We start from the raw sequence: 24,913 nt of genomic DNA, 5'->3' as shown, positions 1-24,913 counted from the left end.
CTGCTCTGAACTGAAAGACCAATCATCAGTCCACTAGACCATATGCAGGGTTGGCGACGGTGGAATGTCAGAACCTATAAGATTTCTGTTTCTATTTTTTAAGGGGGTAGGGGGGAGATTCCCTAAACAGGGTCTGAAGGTCCTCCCCCAAGAACTTAATCTTAACATATATATATATTTTCTTGTGTTTTATTGAATTGAATTGAATTTTTCACTAATGATTCGCCATGCAACTCCTTGCAACTAAACTGTTCTAAGGTCAACCGCATCAAAGCAACTCTTTGCAACTGACATAATGGTTGCATGATGTTGCAAATTAGTGGTGTCAGGGCATAACATTAAGAGTTGGCCTGTTGTACGGGACAACTAATACATACCGGTATTTAAATGTAGCCTACTGGCTTGTGGTTTCATCTCTACTGTGATGCTCCTAGCAGCTTTGTGATGTGCAGACTATGGACTGAAAAAAATATATATTTATAGCTTAAAAGAAATTTACATAGTAGATGTAATTTCCAGTGTTCTGGTGAATTTTGGGAGTTTGACACCTCCAGGAGAAATTCACACAATTTGTTTGCTGTTCGTCTAATAAGAAAAAAGACAGTAAGGTTTCAACCAGCAAGTAGCTTAATGAGTTGGGATGTAGAGCTAATGATACAGAGGCTGTGGGTTCAAGCCCCCTGAAGATCTTACTTTTAAGACTGATTTCCAGCAGAATAACTTCAAAACCAGTTCAGAAAGCATTGTGAGATGACCTCACCGTGCTGGCACAACGGACTAGTAATGAGGTCTGTGAAGTAGAATACCTTTAATAGGTTTGTTCAAATCTGGCCATGGTTGAGGTGGGGTCTGCTTGGGATGTGTGGGCAATGCATGCAAGATCATACAGATATTCACTTAAGTAATGACTTAAAGATGAGAAGGCAAGATGTCTTACTTTGCATCAAATCTGTACACTGAAATTGTAACCACGTTAAAGCAAGCCTGATAAAAGTATCAAACATGTAAAAAAAAATGTAACAGAACACAGGGAAATACCCTTGTTGTGCAGTTCCGTGCACCCCCAGCGACCCACAAAAGTGAGTCCCAAAATCAAGGCGGAACACCTGGAAAAAAGTGAGTCCCATCAAGGCGAAACACCCCGAGAAAAGTGAGTCCCATCAAGGCGAAACACCCGGAGAAAAGTGAGTCCCAAAATACCCAAAAATACCCAAAAAAGTGAGTCCCAAAATCAAGGCGAAACACCTGGAAAAAAGTGAGTCCCATCAAGGCGAAACACCCAGAGAAAAGTGAGTCCCATCAAGGCGAAACACCCGGAGAAAAGTGAGTCCCATCAAGGCGAAACACCAGAGAAAAAGAAAAAAAAAACTCAAATGAGGTCCAAGTCAGACCTCTAGAAGGCCACTTCTGTCTGTAATCGAGAGATTTGAACCTCATTTGCATGAGGTTTTTTTTTGCCTCCAGTTGTTTCGCCTTGATGGGACTCACTTTTCTCCGGGTGTTTCGCCTTGATGGGACTCACTTTTCTCTGGGTGTTTCGCCTTGATGGGACTCACTTTTTTCCAGGTGTTTCGCCTTGATTTTGGGACTCACTTTTTTGGGTATTTTTGGGTATTTTGGGACTCACTTTTCTCCGGGTGTTTCGCCTTGATGGGACTCACTTTTCTCGGGGTGTTTCGCCTTGATGGGACTCACTTTTTTCCAGGTGTTTCGCATTGATTTTGGGACTCGCTTTTTGGGGGATTTTGGGACTCACTTTTCTCCTGGTGTTTCGTCTTGATGGGACTCACCTTTTTCCAGGTGCCTTGATTTTGGGACTCATTTTTTGGGGGATTTTGGGACTCACTTTTCTCTGGGTGTTTCGCCTTGATGGGACTCACTTTTCTCTGGGTGTTTCGTCTTGATGGGGCTCACCTTTTTCCAGGTGTTTCGCCTTGATTTTGGGACTCACTTTTTGGGGGATTTTGGGACTCACTTTTCTCTGGGTGTTTCGCCTTGATGGGACTCACTTTTCTCTGGGTGTTTCGCCTTGATGGGACTCACTTTTTTCTGGGTGTTTCGCCTTGATGGGACTCACTTTTTTCTGGGTGTTTCGCCTTGATGGGACTCACTTTTTTCTGGGTGTTTCGTCTTGATGGGGCTCACCTTTTTCCAGGTGTTTCGCCTTGATTTTGGGACTCACTTTTTGGGGGATTTTGGGACTCACTTTTCTACGGATGTTTTGCCTTGATGGGACAAATTTTTTTCAAGGTGTTTCGCCTTGATTTTGGGACTCACATTTTGGGGGATTTTGGGACTCACTTTTCTCCGGGTGTTTCGCCTTGATGGGACTTCTTAACAGAAATATGATATTTCCCTGTGTTCTGTTAATTTTTTTTGTTTGATACATGTTTGATACTTTTATCAGGCTTGCTTTACTAGGGTGGGTACAATTTCAGCCTTAAAATGCCAAATGGTGTACAGATTTGATGACTGAAGCAAAGTAAGACATCTTTATAAATTACTTCTCATCTTTAAGTCATTACTTACGTGAATATCTGTATGATCTTGCATGCATTGCCCACACACCCCAAGCAGACCCCACCTCGACCACGGCCAGATTTGAACAAACCTATTTAAAGTACCTTATTCTACTTCACAGACCTCATTACTAGTCCGCTGCGCCAGCACAGCGAGGTCATGTCACAATGCCTTCTGAACTGGTTTTGAAGTTATTCTGCCGGAAATCAGACTTCAAAGTAAGATCTTCGGTGGGGCTTGAACCCACAGCCTCTGAATCATTAGCTCAGTAGCCTAACTCATTCAGCTACTTGCTGCTTGAAACTAAATAGTAATTTTTCTTATTAGATGAACAACAAACAACATTACAAAAGAAAAAAAGAAAAGAAGAAGAAGAATAGCATAATTATTTGTTCTTGTTTGTTGTTGCTTGTCTAGATGTTTGAATGTTTTGGAACCGCAATAGAAACAGGACTCTACGTTTTGTCTTATTATCCAGTTATAATATTGAAAACCGCAGTGACTCACTGGTCTAAAGATCTTCCTGAAGGACAGAAGGTAATAAGTTCAATTCCTGCCTTACTTTTTTGACAGGAATGAAATTTTTGTTGCTGTTTTAAACAACAATCTGTATAAATCTACATCTCTTCCCATGGGGGTCTGTGGCCAAATACAATACAAATTGTGGGCCCTTGAATTGAAAGCGTTTCAGAACACTTAGTTTTGGAGGCAGAGATAGGTGAATGATCACAGGTTCAAATCCTGTCTTAGTTGTCAACTTGTCACCAATGTCTTGACAAATGTTGAACACTTTCTTTTTTCTTTTAAATTCAAATCTTTCTTGTGAGGCCAAACGGCACTACATCTTGTCAGATAGAGGTTTGCAACCAAATTGGTATCAATTAACGGGTCTTTGTCATGAACATCTGTGAGAATCACTGTGTTATACAAAGGGCCAGTCATAGCTCAGTGTCTAGAGTGAAAGCCTACTGAGCAAAAGATTTCAGGTTCAAGTCTCAGTTAGGATCATAAAATGCTGACATAAAAATACATAAAAATACAGTACTTGATGTATGCTGTAAGTGTTCACATGAAGGCAGACATTTCTTCTCCAATTTCACTATATATCTTTTAAAGAATTAATGTCCTACTTTATCATACAACAGTGTCACACAAAAGCATCGGAAGTAGCAGATAAAGAAGCTTGAAACGTGGTGCGAAGCAACACATTTTGAGCTTGTAGATCTGCAGCATTTGCCGATTATGAATGTATTTGAATGCTTTGAACTGCCTGTCTCAAATAGACTGCACTCTGTCGAGATGCCAACTTGCACCTTTAATATTTAAAAAGGGGACACCCAGACCCCCCCCCCCCCCCCCCCCCACATTACACTAATAATACTTATAGTATAGTGAGTAAACGCCAACATATTAGCTGAGGAGTGTTAGGCCCACTACACAAATGCAGGTATCAAAAACAACTACTCTTTGGATTGACAGACAGATGGGAGAGAGAAGTTAGACTTGTATTGTTTTGTGATCAATTATAGGTTATATAATTCAAAAAATACACAATTAAAAAAGCCTTTAATAAATGGACGGTGCTACATACATTTATTTCAACTCAGTTAAAAATATATGTATATAAAGTAGATTTATTTGTGGTTGAACTTTTTTCCCCTTTCTGGGTATGCTTGAACTATAGTACTTGTGGCCTATCGCTAATAATAAGCCAAGGTTTTTACTCAGTTTCTTTCATTTGATCTGATCTACCATTAACTGAAAATTACTATTACATCGAAATGTGTGTCTCTTGTATAAAAGAGATTTATTTGACTGGATATCCTCCTTTTATAAAAAATAATAATATAAAAACAAAGTAACATAGCTCACAAACTAAGGCAAACAAAGTGGATTCTGACAACGTACCACAAAACCTGACACTTCAACTTCCTGTGATTTTTATATTTTAATTAGGACGTTTGGATTCAGTACATCTGATCTGGATTAACTCAAACCTCAGCAGAAGATAAGACAAAGGACATTAAAAAAAAGAGATTTAATTGTAGACACATGTGACATTACATCCAATCCACTGATCAACTAACCAGTAACCATCTGATAAGTGTTGTAGCTGCAGCCCAGAATTAACCACGTAAGCCCTATAATACTTTGTTGTACAGCAAATAGTAAAAATCACACCCAATGTGAAGTGAGCGGTGGTCGTGCTTGCATAACGTCTTCAGATAGGATTTGAGTCTAGGATGTACAGGCTATGCTACATACACACGTTTTGCTATGGCAAAACGCTGAGGAAAAAGGCTACAGACACACGCACAGCCACTCTATGGAGCGGTTTAGTCTTCAGACTAGGATTTGAGTCTAGGATGTACAGGCTATGCTACACACACACGTTTTGAGGAAAAAGGCTACAGACACACGCACAGCCACTCTATGGAGCGGTTTACAAAAATAGACAATCTACAAGCCCATAATGCATGGTGCCATGACACACTGTGAGCTTGTAGATGTATTGGTAAACCGTTCCTAAGAGTGGCTGTGCATGTGTCTGTAGCCTTTTTCCTCAGCGTTTTGCCCTAGTAAAATGTGTGTACGTAGCATCATGTTTTTCTAGTGATGTCATATGTCGGATGTTTGTAGCCTTTTTCCTCAGCGTTTTGCCATAGCAAAACGTGTGTGTGTGTGTGTAGCATAGCCTGTACATCCTAGACTCAAATCCTAGTCTGAAGACTTTATGCAAGCACGACCACCGCTCACTTCACATTGGGTGTGATTTTTATCTTTAAATCCTGTAAGCGAGTTTATCTGTATTCTGTCTGTCCTCCCTTAAGGATCTTGTCCTCCTTCAGTTTGCCCTCCATAAACTCCTCATTGACCTTCTGCAGGAGCTCTGGACACAGCAGCACATCCACAGCTGTCATGACCAGAGCCTTGGCCGCCCGCAGGGTGTAAAATTGAGCTTTGTCATCACCTGCAGGGACACACACACACGCGCGCACACGCGCACACACACACACACACACACACACACACACACACACACACACACACACACACACACACACACACACACACACACACACACACACACACACACACACACAATTATTTCAGCCTATTTTGGCCAGGTTTTGTTGTATGAATACAATCAGTTTTTACAATGCTTTATTATTGCACAGTACATACCACAAGCTACGGTGTATTCCTCAGTATGGTTCAGAGCTTTAGAGCCAATGTAGAAGAGAGGGTGGATTCCAGGAACTTCAAAAGACACATTGCCAAAGTCGGTGGAACCTGTGGATCAAAGAACACCAGGGTATATTTGACCATCAAGAACAATCACATTACCTGCATTATACTTCTGCTGTGGACTGAAAATGTTCGCTCACAACGCGGCACAGGTACGAGTCGTGAGCTTATAGATCTGCTATTTATGGTCTTTACTCTACGGTCTGCTTTAGAGTGCAATGTGTATATTTCTCTAACAATCTATACTGTATATTTTTTCTTACATAAACCGAGTACCCTCTTGGTGTTTGACATGATGGTGTCATTTTCCTAATGCCTTCTGACTTCATCTCTGTTTCAAGTTTATTCTACAAGTAGGCTACACACAGGGTATGTGATGTACTCCCACCTGAAGCATTGGTGAGGACTTCTTCATCTGCAGTAAACTCCATCCCCAAAGCCATGCCGTTCTTCTCATACAGATCTTCAAGGGTAGTGTTTCGCAAGATGTTGTCAAAGGCATTCCGAGCAAACTCAATTTCAACCTAATGAATGACAGAATTGCAGCTAAATCAATTACATTTGCCAAGTTTGGGAATCAATAAGAATAATTGGAATCGATAAATCCTATAACGATACCAACAGGTCACTCTTTGGATAACGATGATACATTCTGTAAATGTTCCTCTGTAAATTCGACTGGATTTCTGTTTTGATAGTTCATCAATTTGCTCTGAAAGTGATCCCAACGATATTGCTCACCACTACCATCCATATTATGTAAGTTATAGTTCCTTGGTTCACAACCTGTGGGTCGGGCCCACTGGTGGGCCGTCAGGATATTGCAAGTAGAACCTCAAAAGATTGGCAAAGCATAAAGATTTGTATGATAATCTAACATTAATATTTCGAAAAACATATGTCAATTTAAAAAAAAAATAGTTTACATTGTGACACCGTAAATACAAACTTAAGTGTACTACTGTACATAAGTTCTATTGATCCAAGTCATTTGATTGATCATTAAAATAAACATGCTCTGAAAATCTACACGGCGTGGCCCAGCAATCTGTCCACTTAACACGTGGTCAGATGTGTGGACTGCAAGGCCCTGATCCTGAAAATGTTGAGAACCACAACCACTGTTATAGCCTAGTTATCGTTGGGGCTTCGAAGATCATTTGTGTCTCGTCCCTGGTTTCACTTTGAAATGGCTGCGTGATATTTCTTACTTCGCATCCAGTTGCCATGGCAGCAGATCTAAAGCACATCTCGGCTTTGGCTTTGATGATGGGGAGTTCATGGCGTGAGGGGGTTCGTAGATAATACTCCAGCTCAGTGTACGCAGGGATGATGTTGGGCTTCACTCCTCCATGCTTTATAATCCCTGAACAAGACCACAAAGAGGTTTACCATTACAACCATTACTTTTCACGCATTAACCACTTTCAACCTGGCATCCCTGCTTTGGGATGGTTGTAAGCTTGTAGATCTGCCATTTCTGAAAATATATGAAAATGTTTGCCTATAATGTCATGACCAAAATACTAGGGACACCATGTTGAATGTGGCAAAATGGTCTGATTTTTGCATGGAATTTCATATGATTTTCCCTCCGACACAATAACAATCGTTCTATACAATGGTTTTGTACCTTGTATTTACACCTACAATGTTCTACCATTGTAGGTTGCTCTAGATAAGAGTGTCGATCTGCTAAATGCCTAACATTGCAATTGTGATCTGTTGCTCACCGTGAATCCTCCAGTTTGGTTTGATCTGCTGTCTGAGAACAGACAGGTTGTTGTAGCAGAGCACTGCGGCGTCCAGCGCGTTGATCCCCTCCCAGGGGTAGGCAGAGGCATGCGAAGCCTTGCCGTGGTACCTTATAACAACACTGGACATGAAGACACAACAAGCTAATGTCAGAGTCACATATCACTCTGGCTACAGGTCCTTGTAACCAGGGGAGGTTGAACTTGCATGAGAAAACATACTCATGTTTGGCTACATCTGGCAGGTAGGGGGCATCATCCTGTAAGGGATGGGCCATGAACACTACATCCATGCCCTCAAACGCACCTTCCCTGATCAGGTCTATTTTACCACCTCCATCCTCCTCAGCCGGAGTCCCCAACACGGTCACCTGTGGAGACAATTTACATGATCGTGACTAAACGTTTATTATTCATTATCCTTATTATTTTCCAACAATATATGGTTTTGAATGTACATTTTCGGTTAAGTAAAGCAGCCCTGGTTGTAAACAGTTATGATAAGTCATCCCATAGGCCTACGTACATTTAGAAATGTTTGTTTTCTTTCACAGTTTCAAACTGTTTTCAGAGAGACCACGTGACTTACTGTATAATACATGACAATTTCGGGCCGTGTCATAGGAGCTTTAACAAAGCACCAAGTAAACACCATGCAGAGATTCAGGTGTGGTGTCACAGGTTCACAGCAGACCCCTAGAGAGAGAGAGTTATGACACTTACGACGACTCCCATACTCAATTCACTCTGGTCAGATGAAACAGCTAAGAGGAACAGGAAGTGATGCCCATATTTCACGAAAGGGCTCATGGGACACTGGAAACGTGTGGATATATAATAGTGAAATACTCCTTTGTGTTTGAATCAACATTAAAGTACTATTTGAGGATTTGTATACCGGTATCTATCTTTACCTGGACGCGTGCAGGGAAGTCGTGCATGTGCTCCTCCAGCAGAGCCTTTAAGCCCAGCGCCGCGGCGGCCCCCACCTCAGCAATCAGGTTATGACCACATGCGTGACCGATGTCAGGCAGCGCGTCGTACTCGCACAGAAATCCAACATTAATCACATCATCATCATCCGTGCATCTGGCGAGTCCCCACGTTGCACGGAAAGCCGTGTCCAGTTTGTAGTGACTGTCCACCTTCCACCCGGTCTCCTCCTCGGAGAAGAACCTCACCAACCTGCAGTGGTGGGAAAAATTACTCAAATTCTTTACTCGAGTAAAAGTTTACTCGAGCAATGCAGTAACTCAAGTTTTCAAATAACTGTAGTGGAGTAAACAAACGTACAATATTTTTACGTACAAAGTAAAAGTACAGAAAGTTGGAAATATTCCAGTAAAATAAAATACCTCAAAATCAAGTAGGCTACCGTACTTGAGTAAATGTTACTTTTTCCACCACTGCTAACCTGTCGTGTGCGTTCTTTTCTTCATATGCCAACTCTGGACAGCTCCATATGTCCTTGCTGAGGCTGTGCAGCTTCTCTTTTGCTTCATCGATAAAGCTGCAAGCTGTCTGCTTCAGATCTTGCACTGAATGCTTTTGCTGTGCCATAGTTTGTTCAAATGAATGAATTTGTTATTAATGAATAGTCGCAGGCTTGCCAGATACAAATTTAACCTGCATTAACCTCTTAATACTTAGCTTGTATAAAGGCAAACCATCTATGTCTGTTCATATCATTCACCCTATTCCTGGCCTCTCCCAGAAAGTAGGGCGAAACATGACCTGGGCTGGGCCAAGGAAGGTAAAAAGAGGAAGGTTTACGGGGGCGTGTCACAGCCTGCTGCTGGGGTATTGCACATGCACAGTGTAACTGGAGCTGCGATGATGGCTGTTCCAGCAGAGGCGCTAGATAAATGACAGCAGTAATTATATAAGTTTTCATTTTCTTTAGCATAACAAATAATAATAAAGTTATGCATCGTGCTATCCACCTCTTTCCGCAGGAATTTACTGGAGAATGTTTTGCACCACACTGCACCACACTTCCGGTTAACAGCAGACTCACGTCGCGTCGCAGATGCAGCCGTTGTGAGCTTGTAGATCACACTCGGCTGTGGAGCCGGAAGCTCCGTCCAATTTCTGCGCAATGCACGATGGGATGTTGGAAACTTGTGGATATGTTATGAACAAATTCAGACTTATAATGCACAACATCTATTCACTCCCATGATATATGATATGATATGATATATATATCATATATGATATGATATAGTACTTTATTGTCAGTTCACACTGAAATTTGTCTTGCGACAACAGCCAAGTATGCGAAACATATACAGTATAGGCATTTGACATACTGTAACACAAGGAACAAAACAGGATTACATACATGAGGACATAAAGACAAGAGCAATGTCCACTGCCTAGCCTACCCCTGGCCAAACTCCTGATTAAGACTTAAAGTCGACTGATGGACAAACCCAAATCGAATATGGCCACCATCTCAAAACAGTTTTGTTTTGTTTTACAAATGTTGTCCCCGAGTAAGATACTAAGCCCTAACTGCTCCCAAAAACTAAAATGAATGCCTCCACAGGTCTTGGGAGCTGCAGCCTCTCTGGACATTTTTAAGAACCACTTAAAAACACTACGATTTAAAAGCATTTGTGGAATGTCCTACATTTTTTTTGTTGTTAGTTGAATGGCTAGTGAGCCCGCCCGCGGAAAGCCTATGGTTCGAAGTGGCCATGCGCAAGATATTGCGCAAGATATTTACTTCTTTATTCTTTATTTCCGTTGTATGTAAAGCACTTTCTCTCGTGTGAGAAGTGCCATACGAAAAAAAATTACACATATACCGGTACCTACTTCACCACACCAACACATTCATAAGAGTTGTTGAACAAGCGTAGCAGATTCCTCATGGAGGTGAACAGGTTGGTCCACCGACCATGCTCCAGCAATGGGTGGTGTCCCCTAGGGAAGTGCTGCTACAGATTTAACAACACTGTCTGTCTCAATACATTGCACTCCTCCATGGGTTACACAAACACAGAAAAGCTACTTTCAATCAATCAATCAATCAATCAATCAATCAATCAATATTTATATAGCACATTTCATACAAGTTTAGCCCAACACACTTAACAGATCAAAAAGACATTTAAAAACAATAAGGAGAAGAACAATCAATTTTAACACTAAAAAGAGAAATAAAAATAGATAAAAATATAGACATAAGAATAAAAACTAAAATATGAGAACAAATAAGAACACACACACAGACACACACACACACACACACACACAAACAAACACACAAAAAAACGGTATAGTTTTGTATTGAGCCAATGGAAAGTATTAACAAGAGCTTGTGAGTAAATAACCACAGGTTCTATTTTTCAATTTCCTGTGTTCCTTGGGGTCATATTAGCCAAGAACAGTTGAAATATTCTCTCCTAAATTAAGTGCATATCTTAACCAGGTCCTCAGCAGTGACACGCCCTGTGACTCTACTAGTGACACATTTTGTGTTTCTTGAAGGAAAGAGATTTACTGGTTATCCTCCTTTTCTAAAAAAAAAAAAAAACAAGTAACATCAGAATGTCTTTATGAATTGTTTATTTTTCTTCATGAAATAATTCTCATTGTAGAGAAACAGAAAGTAAAAAAATAAATCAAGTTGATTGTCGTAGAGATCTCCCTTAACAATAGGTAAAAGGCCATCAACAATACACTTAAAGCAAAAATGTAACTTTGGTAGAGGTTTGTACAGTTAACTTGCTATGATGCAACTCCAAATATTGTTGATCTTCAAATGAGATATATTTAAAAAGGTATAACTCAAAATATTCCCCCCTTTGACTTCTATGTGAAACAGGTCTAACTCACACATTTAGCTCACAAACTAAGGCAAACAGTGGATTCTGACAAGGTACCATTACAAAACCTGACACTTCACTTTTTCCCCCAAACTTCCTGTGATTTTAATATTTTAATTAGGAAGAAGACCCGGACTGGATCAGTTGGTTTGCATTCAGTACATCTGATCTGGATTAAATCAAACTTCAGCAGAAGATAAAACAAAGGACATACAAAAAACAACAACCAGAGATCAACTAACCACCTGAGTGTTGTAGCTGCAGCTCTGAATTAACCATGTAAGCCCTATATATTTCGTTGTACAGCAAATAGCGAAAATAGCCAATCTACAAGCACATAATGCGTGGTGCCATGAGTCATGACACACTGTGAGCTTGTAGATCTATTTTTTATCTTTAAATCCTTTAAGCGAGTTTATCTGTCTTCTGTCTGTCCTCCTTTAAGGATCTTGTCCTCCTTCAGTTTGCCCTCCATAAACTCCTCCTTGACCTTCTGCAGGAGCTCTGGACACAGCAGCACATCCACAGCTGTCATGGCCAGAGCCTTGGCCGCCCGCAGGGTGTAAAACTGAGCTTTGTCATCACCTGCAGACACACGTGCACACACCCAATTCACTCTTGTTGTATGGCAAAAACTCTCAAAATATGATTTTTGTATAGTGCAAAGTACTGCTTTACATCAATATTGATGGCATGTGGGTTCTGTTGAATGAATACAATCATTTCACTTCTCCCAAATTAGCATCAAAAGACTGTTTTTACAAATGATATTGGTAGAATCTGCATGATTTGTGGACACATATGTGCTAACAGTGTGATTTCAGGTTCCATTTTGAATGGATTACCAGTTCTCAAATCACAGAGGCAACAGATTAGGATGATCAACAAAATGGGGGTACTTGGCCTCATGCATATTAAACTGGGGCCCTTGAAATAAATGAAAAGTTTAACCACTGCTTTATTAAACAGTACATACCACAAGCTACAGTGTATTCCTCAGTATGGTTCAAAGCTTTAGAGCCAATGTAGAAGTAAGGGTGGATTCCAGGAACTTCAAAAGACACATTGCCAAAGTCGGTGGAACCTGTGGATCAAAGAACACCAGGGTACACACCATTTGACCATCGAAAACAATCATCGAAAGCCAGCATTAAGCAGATTCATACTTCAGCTGTGGACCGAAAATGGCCACTCACAACGCGGCACAGGTCGTGAGCTTATAGATCTGCTATTTCACCGTCGTATGAAGCATACTCTGCTTCAGAGTGCAAGTGCGTATTTCTCCAACAATCTTTTTTTTTCTTCCCTGATTTTTTTAAACTGAAGCGACAAGTACTCTCTTGGTGTTTGACATGATGGTGTCATTTTCCTAATGCATTCTCAATTCATCAAGTTTATTCTACAAGTAGGCTACACAGAGGGTATGTGACATATTCCCACCTGAAGCATTGGTGAGGACTTCTTCATCTGCAGTAAACTCCATCCCCAAAGCCATGCCGTTCTTCTCATACAGATCTTCAAGGGCAGTGTTTCGCAAGATGTTGTCAAAGGCATTCCGAGCAAACTCAACTTCAACCTAATGATTGACAGAATTGCAGCTAAATTAATTACATTTGCAAAGTTGGGGAATCAATAAGAAGAATCTGAATCGATAAATTCTAACGATACCAGAATTTGGATAACGTTAATGATGTTAGCCATCACACTGACGAACGATATCTTCTGTAAACGTTCCTCTCTGTAAATTCGACTGGATTCTTATTTTTGATAGTTAATCAATTCGCTCTGAGAGTGATCCCAACTATATTGTTCACCATTGTCGTAGATATGCAAGTTATAGTTCCCTGGTTCTCAACCTGTAGCCCTTTTTTATGATAATATAACATTAATATTTAGAAAAACATACAGTATGTCAATTTAAATAGTGAGTTTACATTGTGACACCGATAAATACAAACTTTAAAGTATACTATGTAAGTTCCATTGATCCAAGTCATAGATTGATAAAACATTCAATGAAAATGCACGTGGCGTGGCCCAGCAATCTGTCCACTTAAGTGGTCAGATGTGTGGGCCGTGAAATTTTCAAGTAGGCCCCGACCTCGAAAAGGTTGAGAACTGTTATAGCCTAGTTATCGTTGGGGCTTCAAACATCACTTGTGTCTCGTCCTTCGTTTCACTTTGAAATGCCTGTGTGATATTTCTTACTTCACACCCAGTTGCCATGGCAGCAGATCTAAAGCACATCTCGGCTTTGGCTTTGATGATGGGGAGTTCATGGCGTGAGGGGGTTCGTAGGTAATACTCCAGCTCAGTGTACGCAGGGATGATGTTGGGCTTCACTCCTCCATGCTTTATAATCCCTGAACAAGACCGCAAAGAGGACAACCATTACTTTACACGCATTAACCACTTGCAACCTGGCGTCCCTGCTTTGGAATAGTTGTAACTATAACACAGTTGTAACACAGTTCCTGTGTAAATAAGTCGTAAAGCTTACTAGGATCTCCTTTTAGTTGACCTTGTACCAGTGATTTGTGCTGTCATGAAACTGTACTTTTTTATATTCCAAACTGCTAATAAACTCTTCAATCAATCAATGTACGTTTGCAGATCTGCCATTTCTGAAAATGTTTGCCTATAATGTCAATGGCAACCTCTGTTGTATCTTGTATTTAAACCTACAATGTTCTACCATCATAAGCAGAGAAATTACTAAACTCTTGACAAGGTGTCTTATATTCTCTTGCAAACAGCCAGTGATTTAAGGTTAGTTGCTCTAGATAAGAGTGTCGATCTGCTAAATGCCTAATATTGCAATTGTGATCTGTTTCTCACCGTGAATCCTCCAGTTTGGTTTGATCTGCTGTCTGAGAACAGACAGGTTGTTGTAGCAGAGCACTGCGGCGTCCAGCGCGTTGATCCCCTCCCAGGGGTAGGCAGAGGCATGTGATGCCTTGCCGTGGTACCTTATAACAACACTGGACATGAAGACACAACAAGCCACATGTCAGAGTCACACAATATTACTCTGGCTACAGGTCCTTGTAACCAGGGGAGGTTGAACTTACATGAGAAATGATAAACATACTCATGTTCGGCTACGTCTGGCAGGTAGGGGGCATCATCCTGTAAGGGATGGGTCATGAACACTACATCCATGCCCTTAAATGCACCTTCCCTGATCAGGTCTATTTTACCACCTCCATCCTCCTCAGCCGGAGTCCCCAACACGGTCACCTGTGGAGACAATTTACATGATCGTGACTGAACATTTATTATTTATAAATTATTGTCATTATTATTTTCAAACAATATATTTAATACAATATATTAAAAAGTAGCCTAATTGAAATAAATAAATATTTAACTTAATAACAATAATACAAAAACACTGCATCCTCACACATTGGAAGGTTAGGGATGTGTTTTCAAAGAGTTTAACATGGTTAAATGGAGATTGAATTTGAATGGACTTATATAGAATGTACAGTATGACTGATCAAATCAATATATATATTCAAATATTGAATCAAGCAATTTAAATACGTTCTTTTTTTTCTTTCTTTTTTTTTAAATAGTGAAATACCCCTTTGAGGTTTGGATTAACATTAGAATGAAATATTTGAGCATTTGTATATCGATCTCTATATCGATCTCTTACCTGGACGCGTGTAGGGAAGTCGTGCGTGTGCTCCTCCAGCAGAGCCTTTAAGCCCAGCGCCGCGGCGGCCCCAACCTCTGCAATCAGGTTATGACCACATGCGTGACCGATGTCAGGCAGCGCGTCGTACTCGCACAGAAATCCAACATTAATCACATCATCATCATCCGCTGTGCACCCGGGGAGTCCCCACGTTGCACGGAAAGCCGTGTCCAGTTTGTAGTGACTGTCCACCTTCCACCCGGTCTCCTCCTCGGCGAAGAACCTCACCAACCTGCAGTGGTGGCGGAAAAGTACTCGCATATTTTACTTGTGTAAAAGTATCGATACTGCAATGCAGAAGTACTCCGTTACAAGTAAAAGTCCAGAATTCTACAATTAATTGAGAAAAAGAAATTTACAATTTATTGGAAAAGGTATTGTTATCAAAATATTCTTAAAAGTAGCAAAAGTAAAAGTACTAGTAAAAATACCACAACATCGAACTCAAGTACTAATACTTGAGTAAATATACTTAGTTACTTTTTTCCACTACTGCTAACCTGCCGTGTGCCTTCTTTTCTTCATAGGCCAACTCTGGACAGCTCCATATGTCCTTACTGAGGCTGTGCAGCTTCTCTTTGGCTTCATCGATAAAGCTGCAAGCTTTCTGCTTTAGATCTTGCACTGACTGCTTTTGCTGTGCCATAGTTTGTTCAAAAATACTGGTTTGATTAAATCAAACACTATATGCCTCTATAATGAATAGTCTTCCAGGCTTGCCCGAATTTAATCTGCATTAACCTCGTAATACTTAGCTTGTAGAAAGGTAAACCACTGTCTATGTGCATAATATACCATAATGTAAGCACATGGTCATGTGACATTATTGTTGTTCACTTGGGTTAGCAGTTTGTAGTGTTTTGGCGCCGACTAGTGGACGCTTTGTAAATTGCTTTTCATAAACCTAATGTGAAAACTGTTGACTTGGACCAGAGTTGGACTTGGATGGAACACCTTTAAAATGGAGGGAATTTTGTGATGTTCCTAATATATTCAAGAAGCTTGAGGCAATTTCAGCATTTTCATTCAAGTTGTTCCGTTTTGTTTCAGTAAACAGATGATGTGGATGGAGATACAGTAATAACTGTTAGTCCGGCTGCCCCTGAGGTTGGGTATGAAATTTGGTATAGTTTTCTTTCTTGGCCCAAAATATTGTTTAGGCTATACACATACAGTCATGAATCCACCTGCTGACCGCCTGTCAGTATTGAGCAATTTCTTTTATAGGGGTAAAAGTTTGGGGCCCTTTCACTTAGTATGCACTATACTATTTATAAAGGAAAGAAATACCACCAAAAATCTGCTTTAAGTAGCATGTGAGGGGTTAGTCTCGCGTGGCCAGACTGTTGCCTCCGCGATTTGGTCAAATGCTCCCGGCATACAGTCTGGCAGACGGAAATAGAAACGGTGAGTGCGAGATAAAGCGGATGTGACGCAACCGCTCCCTTAGTGCAGTAGCAATAACATGTCCTACTGGAAGCGTTATGTCTCCTTTCAACATTTCTGGGGGCTTTATTTTGTCTTTCTCTGGTGTTATTGGTGTCACCTTCATGATGTTTTCAAACGTTTCATAAACTATACACTCATAACAATAATAGGCAGCTCGAATGACTTTGTCTGAGCTATTGTGTTTCTGTTATGTTTCCAATGGGACTACAGTTCAGTGCAGCAGTGGCTACTTCCGATACTCGCCGTTCGGGAGCTGCTCTTCCAGACTCTATATAGCATTCAGAGATTGTGGAATAGTTGTCTGGCTACGCGAGACTAGTGAGGGGTCAAACTAGTTTTTTTTTAATGATTCTGAACCCATTGCAAGCATTTGTTTTGCATGAAAAACATTCCTTGGGCTAAAAACAGCCCCACAAAGCTATGGTTTAGTAACGAGTCATCACTTTTCAAAGTTTTGTGGGAGCCGTTAACCTAATCTTTTGTATACTTATGCCCAAATTAAACACTAGATAAGATTACCCCACTATTAAAACCAAATTAGTTTATTCATCTCCTCCGTGTATAACTGCATATCTTTCATGTAATGAGACCAGGATTAAAGCAATTTTAATAAAAAGTTCACATAATAAAATAAAGCTTTTTTTAATGGATTGTCTCATGCAACATTTGTTGGTGAAAAATACATTTCAAACAGGAGCCCTAAAGTGAAACATTTGTCCTCTGTTTTGGACAATGGCAGGTGGCTTCCTTCACTGTAAGGTGAGGTTTGTGATGCAGAATGGCAACTATCATCTCTGGTCACTATCATGTTAAAATAAGTATATATATATTTCTTTACTTTCGATTAAATTCAACCCCTCCGGAGACGCCTGGTGGCTCAGCCACACGATGCGTTGTGAGCTTTGTAGTCGTTCTCGAGTGGTTAAAAACTCAGACAAATCCGACACTTGTTTACCTTCTTTTCTCGTTAAGGAGAGTGGTAGTTCGAGTCCTGTTGAATTCTCATCAATTTAGATAAACATAAAACTAAGAGATAGTCACTGACCAGGTGGCACAGAAGTGTGTGTGTGTGTGTGTGTGTGTGTGTGTGTGTGTGAGAGAGAGAGAGTTCTTAGGCGACCATTCCAACAATCAACGCGCTCCAGCCTCAGTAGATTTGGAAGTGTCTTCTGCCTGTCCTCCCTTAAGGATCTTGTCCTCCTTCAGTTTGCCCTCCATAAACTCCTCCTTGACCTTCTGCAGGAGCTCTGGACACAGCAACACATCCACAGCTGTCATGGCCAGAGCCTTGGCCGCCCGCAGGGTGTAAAACTGAGCTTTGTCATCACCTGCAGGAAGACGCACACGCGCACACACACACACACACACACACACACACACACACACACACACACACACACACACACACACACACACACACAGTCATATGATAATGATAACTGTATAGTAAAACATTATAGGTACATTTCTAGCTTTTTTCCACCATTATCTGCATATACGGGCCCTCGCTAATGGAACTGGTTCAATTTGTACAGTCTCCCAGAGTTACAGATCTGTTAAAGTCCATTTGGTTCCCATCCCAATTATAAATTATTTAGCTGGGGACCCCCTGGAACCCCCTCAAGGATCCACTTTTTAGAATCACAATTCACTACTGTTCAGTAACAGAAATGAATAGCAGAGATGTGTACTACAATAAATGGTACTCCAGGTATAAAGTGAAGTTTTAAAGGGGAGCAGTGAGAAACTGCTTAAAATATTCTTGGTCAATAGCATCTGTAGCCAGGGTCAATGTTTTCAGTACAACCATGTTGTTGGAATGGACATATTTTTTTTTAGCATACAGTAGGCTCTAATGTTAGCAGCAAACCTTACCTAAGGCAGAAAGACATTCAAACTTACACTTGAATATTTGTTTACCTATCGTAAGCCATATTATCATCGCAATATTAATGTTATCGCATATCCACTGTATTACTACTGTACCTATTTATAAAGGAGGCTGCATGTGTTACATACCAGCAGCTACAGTGTATTCTTCAGTGTGGTTCAGAGCATTAGAGCCAATGTAGAAGTAGGGGTGAATTCCAGGAGCTACAAAAGTCACGTTGCCAAAGTCTGTTGATCCTGTGGAAATCAAAGGTAATAGCATTCCCTTTACAAACACGGTTTTATTCACAGTGGGTCTTTTTAAGTACGTTGGATTACAACAGCAGGTTTGTTATTGAGGTAATAAGCAAACAGGAATGCCACCTTCTGGAAACCCGGGACTACGGTTATGTACAGAGCCTATTGATGAACATTCAAAGAAAACAGGCACACATTTGACAAAAATAGATCTACAAGCTCACAACACCATCTGTCAAGGATATATGCATGGGGGACAAAGTATATAGGGTATACGTGGTTAAGCTAAGAAGGTAATCTATAGGATTGCATGTATTGGAACATATTACAAAATATTGTCAACAAATTCATATAGCATGTTTCTATGTCCACAAGACGTTGAAGGGAACATGTGTTTTACAAACAAACCACACAACTGAGAATGTCCTCTTACCAGAACCATTGGTGAGCACGTCTTCATCTGTGGTGAAGTCCATGCCCAAAGTCCTGCCATTTTTCTCATACAGCTCCTCCAGCGTGGCAATCCGCAAGATGTTGTCGAACATATTTCGTGAAAACTCGATTTCAACCTGGCGAACACATTATTTAGAGTTGACATCCTAATTTTGTGTTGTGTCTTATAATTCATCCGAGGTCCCCAGCAAAATGTATTAATATTAGCGTCACAATCTCATTTTAACCACTTCATCCATATTTCATATTTCGTGCCGCACTGTGAGCTTTTTTACAATCACATCTTTTCTTTAGGAGGTGGTCCTTGATATGAAGAGGTTTGAGAGACACTGACTTGATGAAACCCCATTTAATATTTATTGTAAGAATATAAAATTGATCCTTATCCCAAAAGTTACTGTGACAATGTGCAGGGCACTGGAAAACTTTAAGGAGAAGTTGTCTCCTAGTTTGATGCAGCGCTGGCTCTACTAAGAACATGTTTTAGTCATTTTACTTTTACATCTTACTTCACATCCAGTTGCCATGGCAGCAGATCTAAAGCACATCTCGGCTTTGGCTTTGATGATGGGGAGTTCACTGCGTGAGGGGGTTCGTAGATAATACTCCAGCTCAGTGTACGCAGGGATGATGTTGGGCCTCACTCCTCCATGCTTTATAATCCCTAACAAGACCAAAAAGAGGACAAACATTACTACAATGTATCATCTCGTAATGCAGTTTTGTTCTCAAACCTATTCATGCCAAGAACCCCCAAATGAATGCGTATTTAGCTGGTATTTTGTGCCAGGGAACCCCATAAGACTTGTGTTAAAGGGATAGTCCACCCCAAAAATAACTTTTTTCTATTGATTAATCACCCCATGGAGACTTGAATTCATGGATTTTTTTGAGCGGTGGTAAACCGCTCCTATACGTGGCTGTGCGTGTGTCTGTAGCCTTTTTCCTCAGCGTTTTGCCATAGCAAAATGTGTGTACGTACAGTAGCATCATGTTTGTCTAGTGATGTCATATGTCGTATGTCTGTAGCCTTTTTCCTCAGCGTTTTGCCATAGCAAAACGTGTGTGTGTAGCATAGCCTGTACGTCCTAGACTCAAATCTGAAGACGTTATGCAAGCACGACCACCGCTCACTTCACATTGGGTGTGATTTTTATTTTTATTTTATTTTTGTCGCATTCCTAAGCCAATGCTTTGATGACCAGCAGTGGTTCCCTATGGAGACACAAAGAGCCTACTTTGTTCCCTATGGAGACACAAAGAGTCTCCTCAAATTATTGGCTTAGGAATGCGACATTCATTTTGGGGGTAGTCTTGCATAGCCAGACAACTATTCCACAATCTCCGAATTCTATATTGTCTGGAACTACAGATCGAGAAATCCGAGTAATGCAAGCTGGCATTTCCATTCACGGAAATATATTTTAAAATGTAATTTCTTCTAAGTAGCAAACTAAATATGCTTAGATGAGTTTTATTTATATTAGGATAAATGTGCGCAATGTTAAAAACAAAACGGAAGTGGGGAGGAGGCTTCACTTCCGCTTTATCCCATACTTTGTTCCTACTGTTCCTACATCCCATTAGTCCGAATCTGGTGAATGTTAACCTGGTGAAAAATACTATGTATGCCTAAACTTAAACCTAACCCTAACCTCAGTAAAACTATGCCTAAACCTAACCCAAACCTCAGTAAAACTATGCCTAAACCTAACCCTAAAACCTAACCCTAACCAAAGTAGGACTAATGAGATGTAGGACTTATTTTGGGGTTGAACTATCCCTATAACCCTGTCATTATAGCTTAAGTTTCAATTAGTTTAAAGACATTATATAAAGACACACTTAATCCTGTTCCTCACCGTGGATCCTCCAGTTTGGTTTGATCTGCTGTCTGAGAACAGACAGGTTGTTGTAGCAGAGCACTGCGGCGTCCAGTGCGTTGACCCCGGCCCAGGGGTAGGCAGCGGCGTGCGAGGCCTTGCCGTGGTACCTTATAACAACACTGGACATGAAAGCAGAGACTATAGGGTTACACACTGTGCTGCCAGGGTCTATTCTGGGAGTTCCTTGAAAGAATGTGTGTCCGTGAGAGGTGATATTGTAAGGCATACCGACTCTGTATAAACACCACCACAGTGGTAAACATCGCTCAACACTCTCTCCAAGTATACATTTAAAATCGTTGTTTTATTTGTTGCACTCTACTTACTGTACAGTATGTGACTTATTCACGTTATATTGACTAGGATTCATGCCATTTACCATGATTTTGCACCACAGGATAATTTTACTTAATTTAATCGATTGTAGGATTTTGATTTGATTGTCTCTCTTAAAACACTTTGTAAACAACAACTTATTATTTGTATTGTAATAAATCCTTTAGCACACTTCTTATTCTGGGAATGGTGTATCTAGGAACCCCCAGACTGCAGACACCACATACATGCTATAAGTTATAACCCTTGCCAATGCCCTCGTCAGAAATAGCACATCATGATGCGGTAAGTACACAAGTTACACAACTACTGTACAGTGCATGCATCATTGGGGCGGCATAGCTGAATGGTTAGGGAGCCCGCCTGGGGAACCAGAGCCCCTGGTTAACTCAGACTCGATTCCAGGGCAGCCAGGGTAGCAATGTCGATGTGTGTCCCTGAGCAAGACTCTTAACCCCTAATTGCTCACAAGCTACTTGGGGGCAGCGAATCAGCTGGGTTGGGCTGAAAATACTGAATTTCCCTTGTGGGAGGAAATAGGTATCTATTATGCACAAGGACTAAAATTAAAACATACTCATGTTCAGCCACACACGGCAGGTAAGTGGCATCCTCCTGTGAGGGATGGGCCATGAATACGACATCCAGGCCCTCAAAAGCATCTTCCCTTATCATGTCGATTTTACCTCCGCCATCCTCCTCGGCAGGGGTGCCCAACACAGTCAACTGTTGGGAGACAATCACGAGGAAATTATTACAGCAAAGACATACATTAGAGCAGTGGTTCTCAAAGTGGGGTCCCGAAGACACCCAGGGATCCTTGAGGGGGTCCCCACTCCCCAGTAAACTGAGTTACCACTTTAGCCCCATTTTATACTGTGGATATTCAAAGAGCTCGCATTGAAGATCTGTTATTTTCTAATTAATAAACATTGACAAATGTTGAATGAACCACTTGCATTATTGTTCATTACTTGCACCAGCACAGCGGGCAAGTAGGGTGATCGTTGCTGTCTGTATATGCGGCACCAATTTGCCAATGAGGGAGTAGCTTTGGCAAAATTAGTCAATGAGGGAGCAGGGCCATTGAACTTACTCAATGAGGGAGCAGCGTTGGCAGTGGCACCAATTAGCCAATGAGGGATGCAATGAGGGATGGTCCCTTAATGGCTAATTGGTGCCACATACAGACAGCACCAATCACCCTACTTTCGCGCTCTGCTGGCGCACAAGTAGGCAATATTTGGCTACGAGTGCACTAGACGCAAGTTCGCACCTTGACAGAGTGCAGTCTAGTTTAAAGGTGATATGAAACATTTAGCCACAAGATATCACACTGCACCCCGAAAGTTTAAGACACAAGTCCGTCCACAAATCATTGGACCAATTACACTTGGTTCTCAGGTTCCTTTTCTTACAGGTCCATTTGGTTCCATGTACTCTCTCAGACTCGGGACTGGGAGTTAAATTGACATTGAATACTTGTATTATACCTGGACACGAGCAGGGAAGTCGGGTGTGCGCTCCACCAGAGCTTTCAATCCCAGCGCCGCGGCGGCTCCCACCTCCGCTATCAGGTTATGACCACATGCGTGTCCAATGCCGGGCAACGCATCGTACTCACACAAGAAACCGATGTTGACCACGTCGCCTTGCTGCGCGCAACCACCGGCCGGTCCCCAGGTGGCACGGAACGCAGTTTCCAGTTTAAAGTGGCTCTCAACTTTCCATCCTTGTTCTTCCTGGGAGAACAGAGCGACCAACCTGTCGTGAGCCTGCCGCTCTTGGTAGGCCAGCTCCGGACACAGCCAGATGTCCCTGCTGAGGCTGTGGAGCTTCGCTTTGGCTTCGTCAATACAGCTGCCAACTCTCTGTTTCAGGTCCAGCAGAAGCACTGCATCTGTCTGCAGTGCCATTGTTGTTGATTTAGGGGTTCTGTTTTAATGTAATTCGCCGATCATAATCCAAGTGCGAAGCATGTGAAGTTAAAATGCTTTCAGTTCAGCTGACGCTATCTATTCCAGTATGCTGACCACCAGACCAGTAATAAGCAAGGTGACTGACCGAATCAACTGACTGAACGTAGTAGTATGATCTATGACTATGATCCTTTTAGTGCTTCTGCCCCGGGATCATTAGAGGTAGAGAGAGGACAGGAGGAGGGAGGACTGGAGGGAGGAGGGGAGGGGGGGCAGGGGAGGAGAGGAGAGGTGAGGTGAGGGAGAGATTCTATTTGCACAAGGTTGATTTGCAAAGCAAACACTTAGGCCTAAAGAAATATAGGTCTACATTATGCATTATGTGCCATAAAAAATTGAGAGAGAAAGGGATATTACAACTGATTTATTAGTTTTTAATAATTAAGCATTGGCAAGGGCAGGCAGGTTGACCTGGAGAGACAAATATGTTACATCATCAGTGTTGCCAAGTCAGCTTTAATAAGCGACTTTGGTGTTATTTTCTGTAAAGTCGGTTGTGAATATTGTTGCTGGGTAGCTTGTTTCTAAAGTTACTTATTTGGGCTCATTTCACAGCTCAACACAGTAGGCTACATCAGCAATTTGAAAATACACGATACGAGCTCATGCAGTGAACGCACACATTTTACAACACAAATCTTATGGGGGTCACTGGCACAACAATTTTCAGTTGTGCGACGGACCACCTACAGTAGTCGCTTATTTTGGGCTAATTGGTCTACTTCCGGGTGTCTTTCAACTTCCTTCACAGGTGTTACTTACTGATGATACTAATTAAGGCTCTGTTTGATTTATTGTACAGTGGTTCTTTAATTTCAGGGACCCCCATAAACTCTGTACAAATGGAATCAACAAATGGAAGCAAATTGATCCTTGCAGGTCCATTTGCTTCCATTTGTACACTCTCAGAGTTACACACCTGTATGGGGACATTTGGAACCCACTCAAGGACCCTTTTTTTCTTTTTTTTTCTGCCTTTGTATTTGATGTTATGCTTTTGAAACTGATATTATCCAAGATAAATCATCAGAAACACCTGTGAAGGAAGTCGAAAGACACCCGGAAGTAGAACAAAATGGCATATGTGCATATACCCTATTTCCATGGTTACTCGTTTCTCTCGCAAAATCTGGTAACACTGTAGGTCACCCCCACCCCCCCACCTCACCCTCCAGCTGGCCTCTCAAAGCAACTCCAGCAAGAGTGATCTCTTCTTGCGTCCCCGACCCGGAGTCGCGTCCTCGACCCGGAGTCGCGTCCCCGACTCCGAGGTTAGCATTTCACCAGGTTAGCTTTCACCAGAGTCAGGTGCTGCCTGCTGGCGCTCCGTCTCCCCGTGGGGTTGTGTCCCCACTGCGGGGACGCGAATCCGGGTCGGGGACCCCAGAAGAGCTCGCCCTCCCTCAGCAACACGACAGTCAAATGTATTCACCTCAATGTCAAGTTCTTTTCATATTGATAACTGCTTCAAGCAGTTCCTCAGTAGAGTATCATTTAAAATACCATACCCACCATGAGCTACAGCCCTGATTTAAAGGAGAATTCCGGACTAGAGTGCTTTTCTTACTGTAATCTGGGGTTATTTCATCCATCGAAGAAAAAGAAAAATCTATTTCAG

At 41.5% G+C, this 24,913-nt stretch overlaps 2 protein-coding genes across 2 annotated transcripts; both read right to left on the bottom strand.

Moving 5' to 3' along the window:
* Positions 1–5,321: 5,321 nt before the first annotated feature.
* LOC308301045 (peptidase M20 domain-containing protein 2-like) lies at positions 5,322–9,083 on the bottom strand (the record flags this gene model as incomplete). The annotated part of the gene is made up of 8 exons (XM_080744943.1): positions 5,322–5,491; positions 5,707–5,814; positions 6,158–6,293; positions 6,981–7,135; positions 7,503–7,645; positions 7,746–7,894; positions 8,438–8,708; positions 8,938–9,083. The coding sequence occupies 8 exons, from the start codon at positions 9,081–9,083 to the stop codon at positions 5,322–5,324; spliced, it is 1,278 nt and encodes a 425-aa protein (XP_080601069.1).
* Positions 9,084–11,774: 2,691 nt separating this feature from the next.
* On the bottom strand, positions 11,775–23,232 carry LOC308301044 (uncharacterized protein; the record flags this gene model as incomplete). Its single annotated transcript, XM_080744942.1, has 15 exons — positions 11,775–11,944; positions 12,336–12,443; positions 12,800–12,935; positions 13,568–13,722; positions 14,198–14,340; positions 14,451–14,599; positions 15,024–15,297; positions 15,566–15,702; positions 17,688–17,842; positions 18,534–18,641; positions 19,075–19,210; positions 19,604–19,758; positions 20,957–21,099; positions 21,894–22,042; positions 22,810–23,232. The coding sequence occupies 15 exons, from the start codon at positions 23,230–23,232 to the stop codon at positions 11,775–11,777; spliced, it is 2,541 nt and encodes an 846-aa protein (XP_080601068.1).
* Positions 23,233–24,913: the final 1,681 nt, after the last annotated feature.

Source organism: Nannobrachium achirus, assembly GCF_963921795.1.
Source record: "Nannobrachium achirus genome assembly, chromosome: 16".
Classification (NCBI taxonomy): Eukaryota; Metazoa; Chordata; class Actinopteri; order Myctophiformes; family Myctophidae; genus Nannobrachium; species Nannobrachium achirus.
This window is presented reverse-complemented; position numbering and strand designations above follow the sequence as displayed.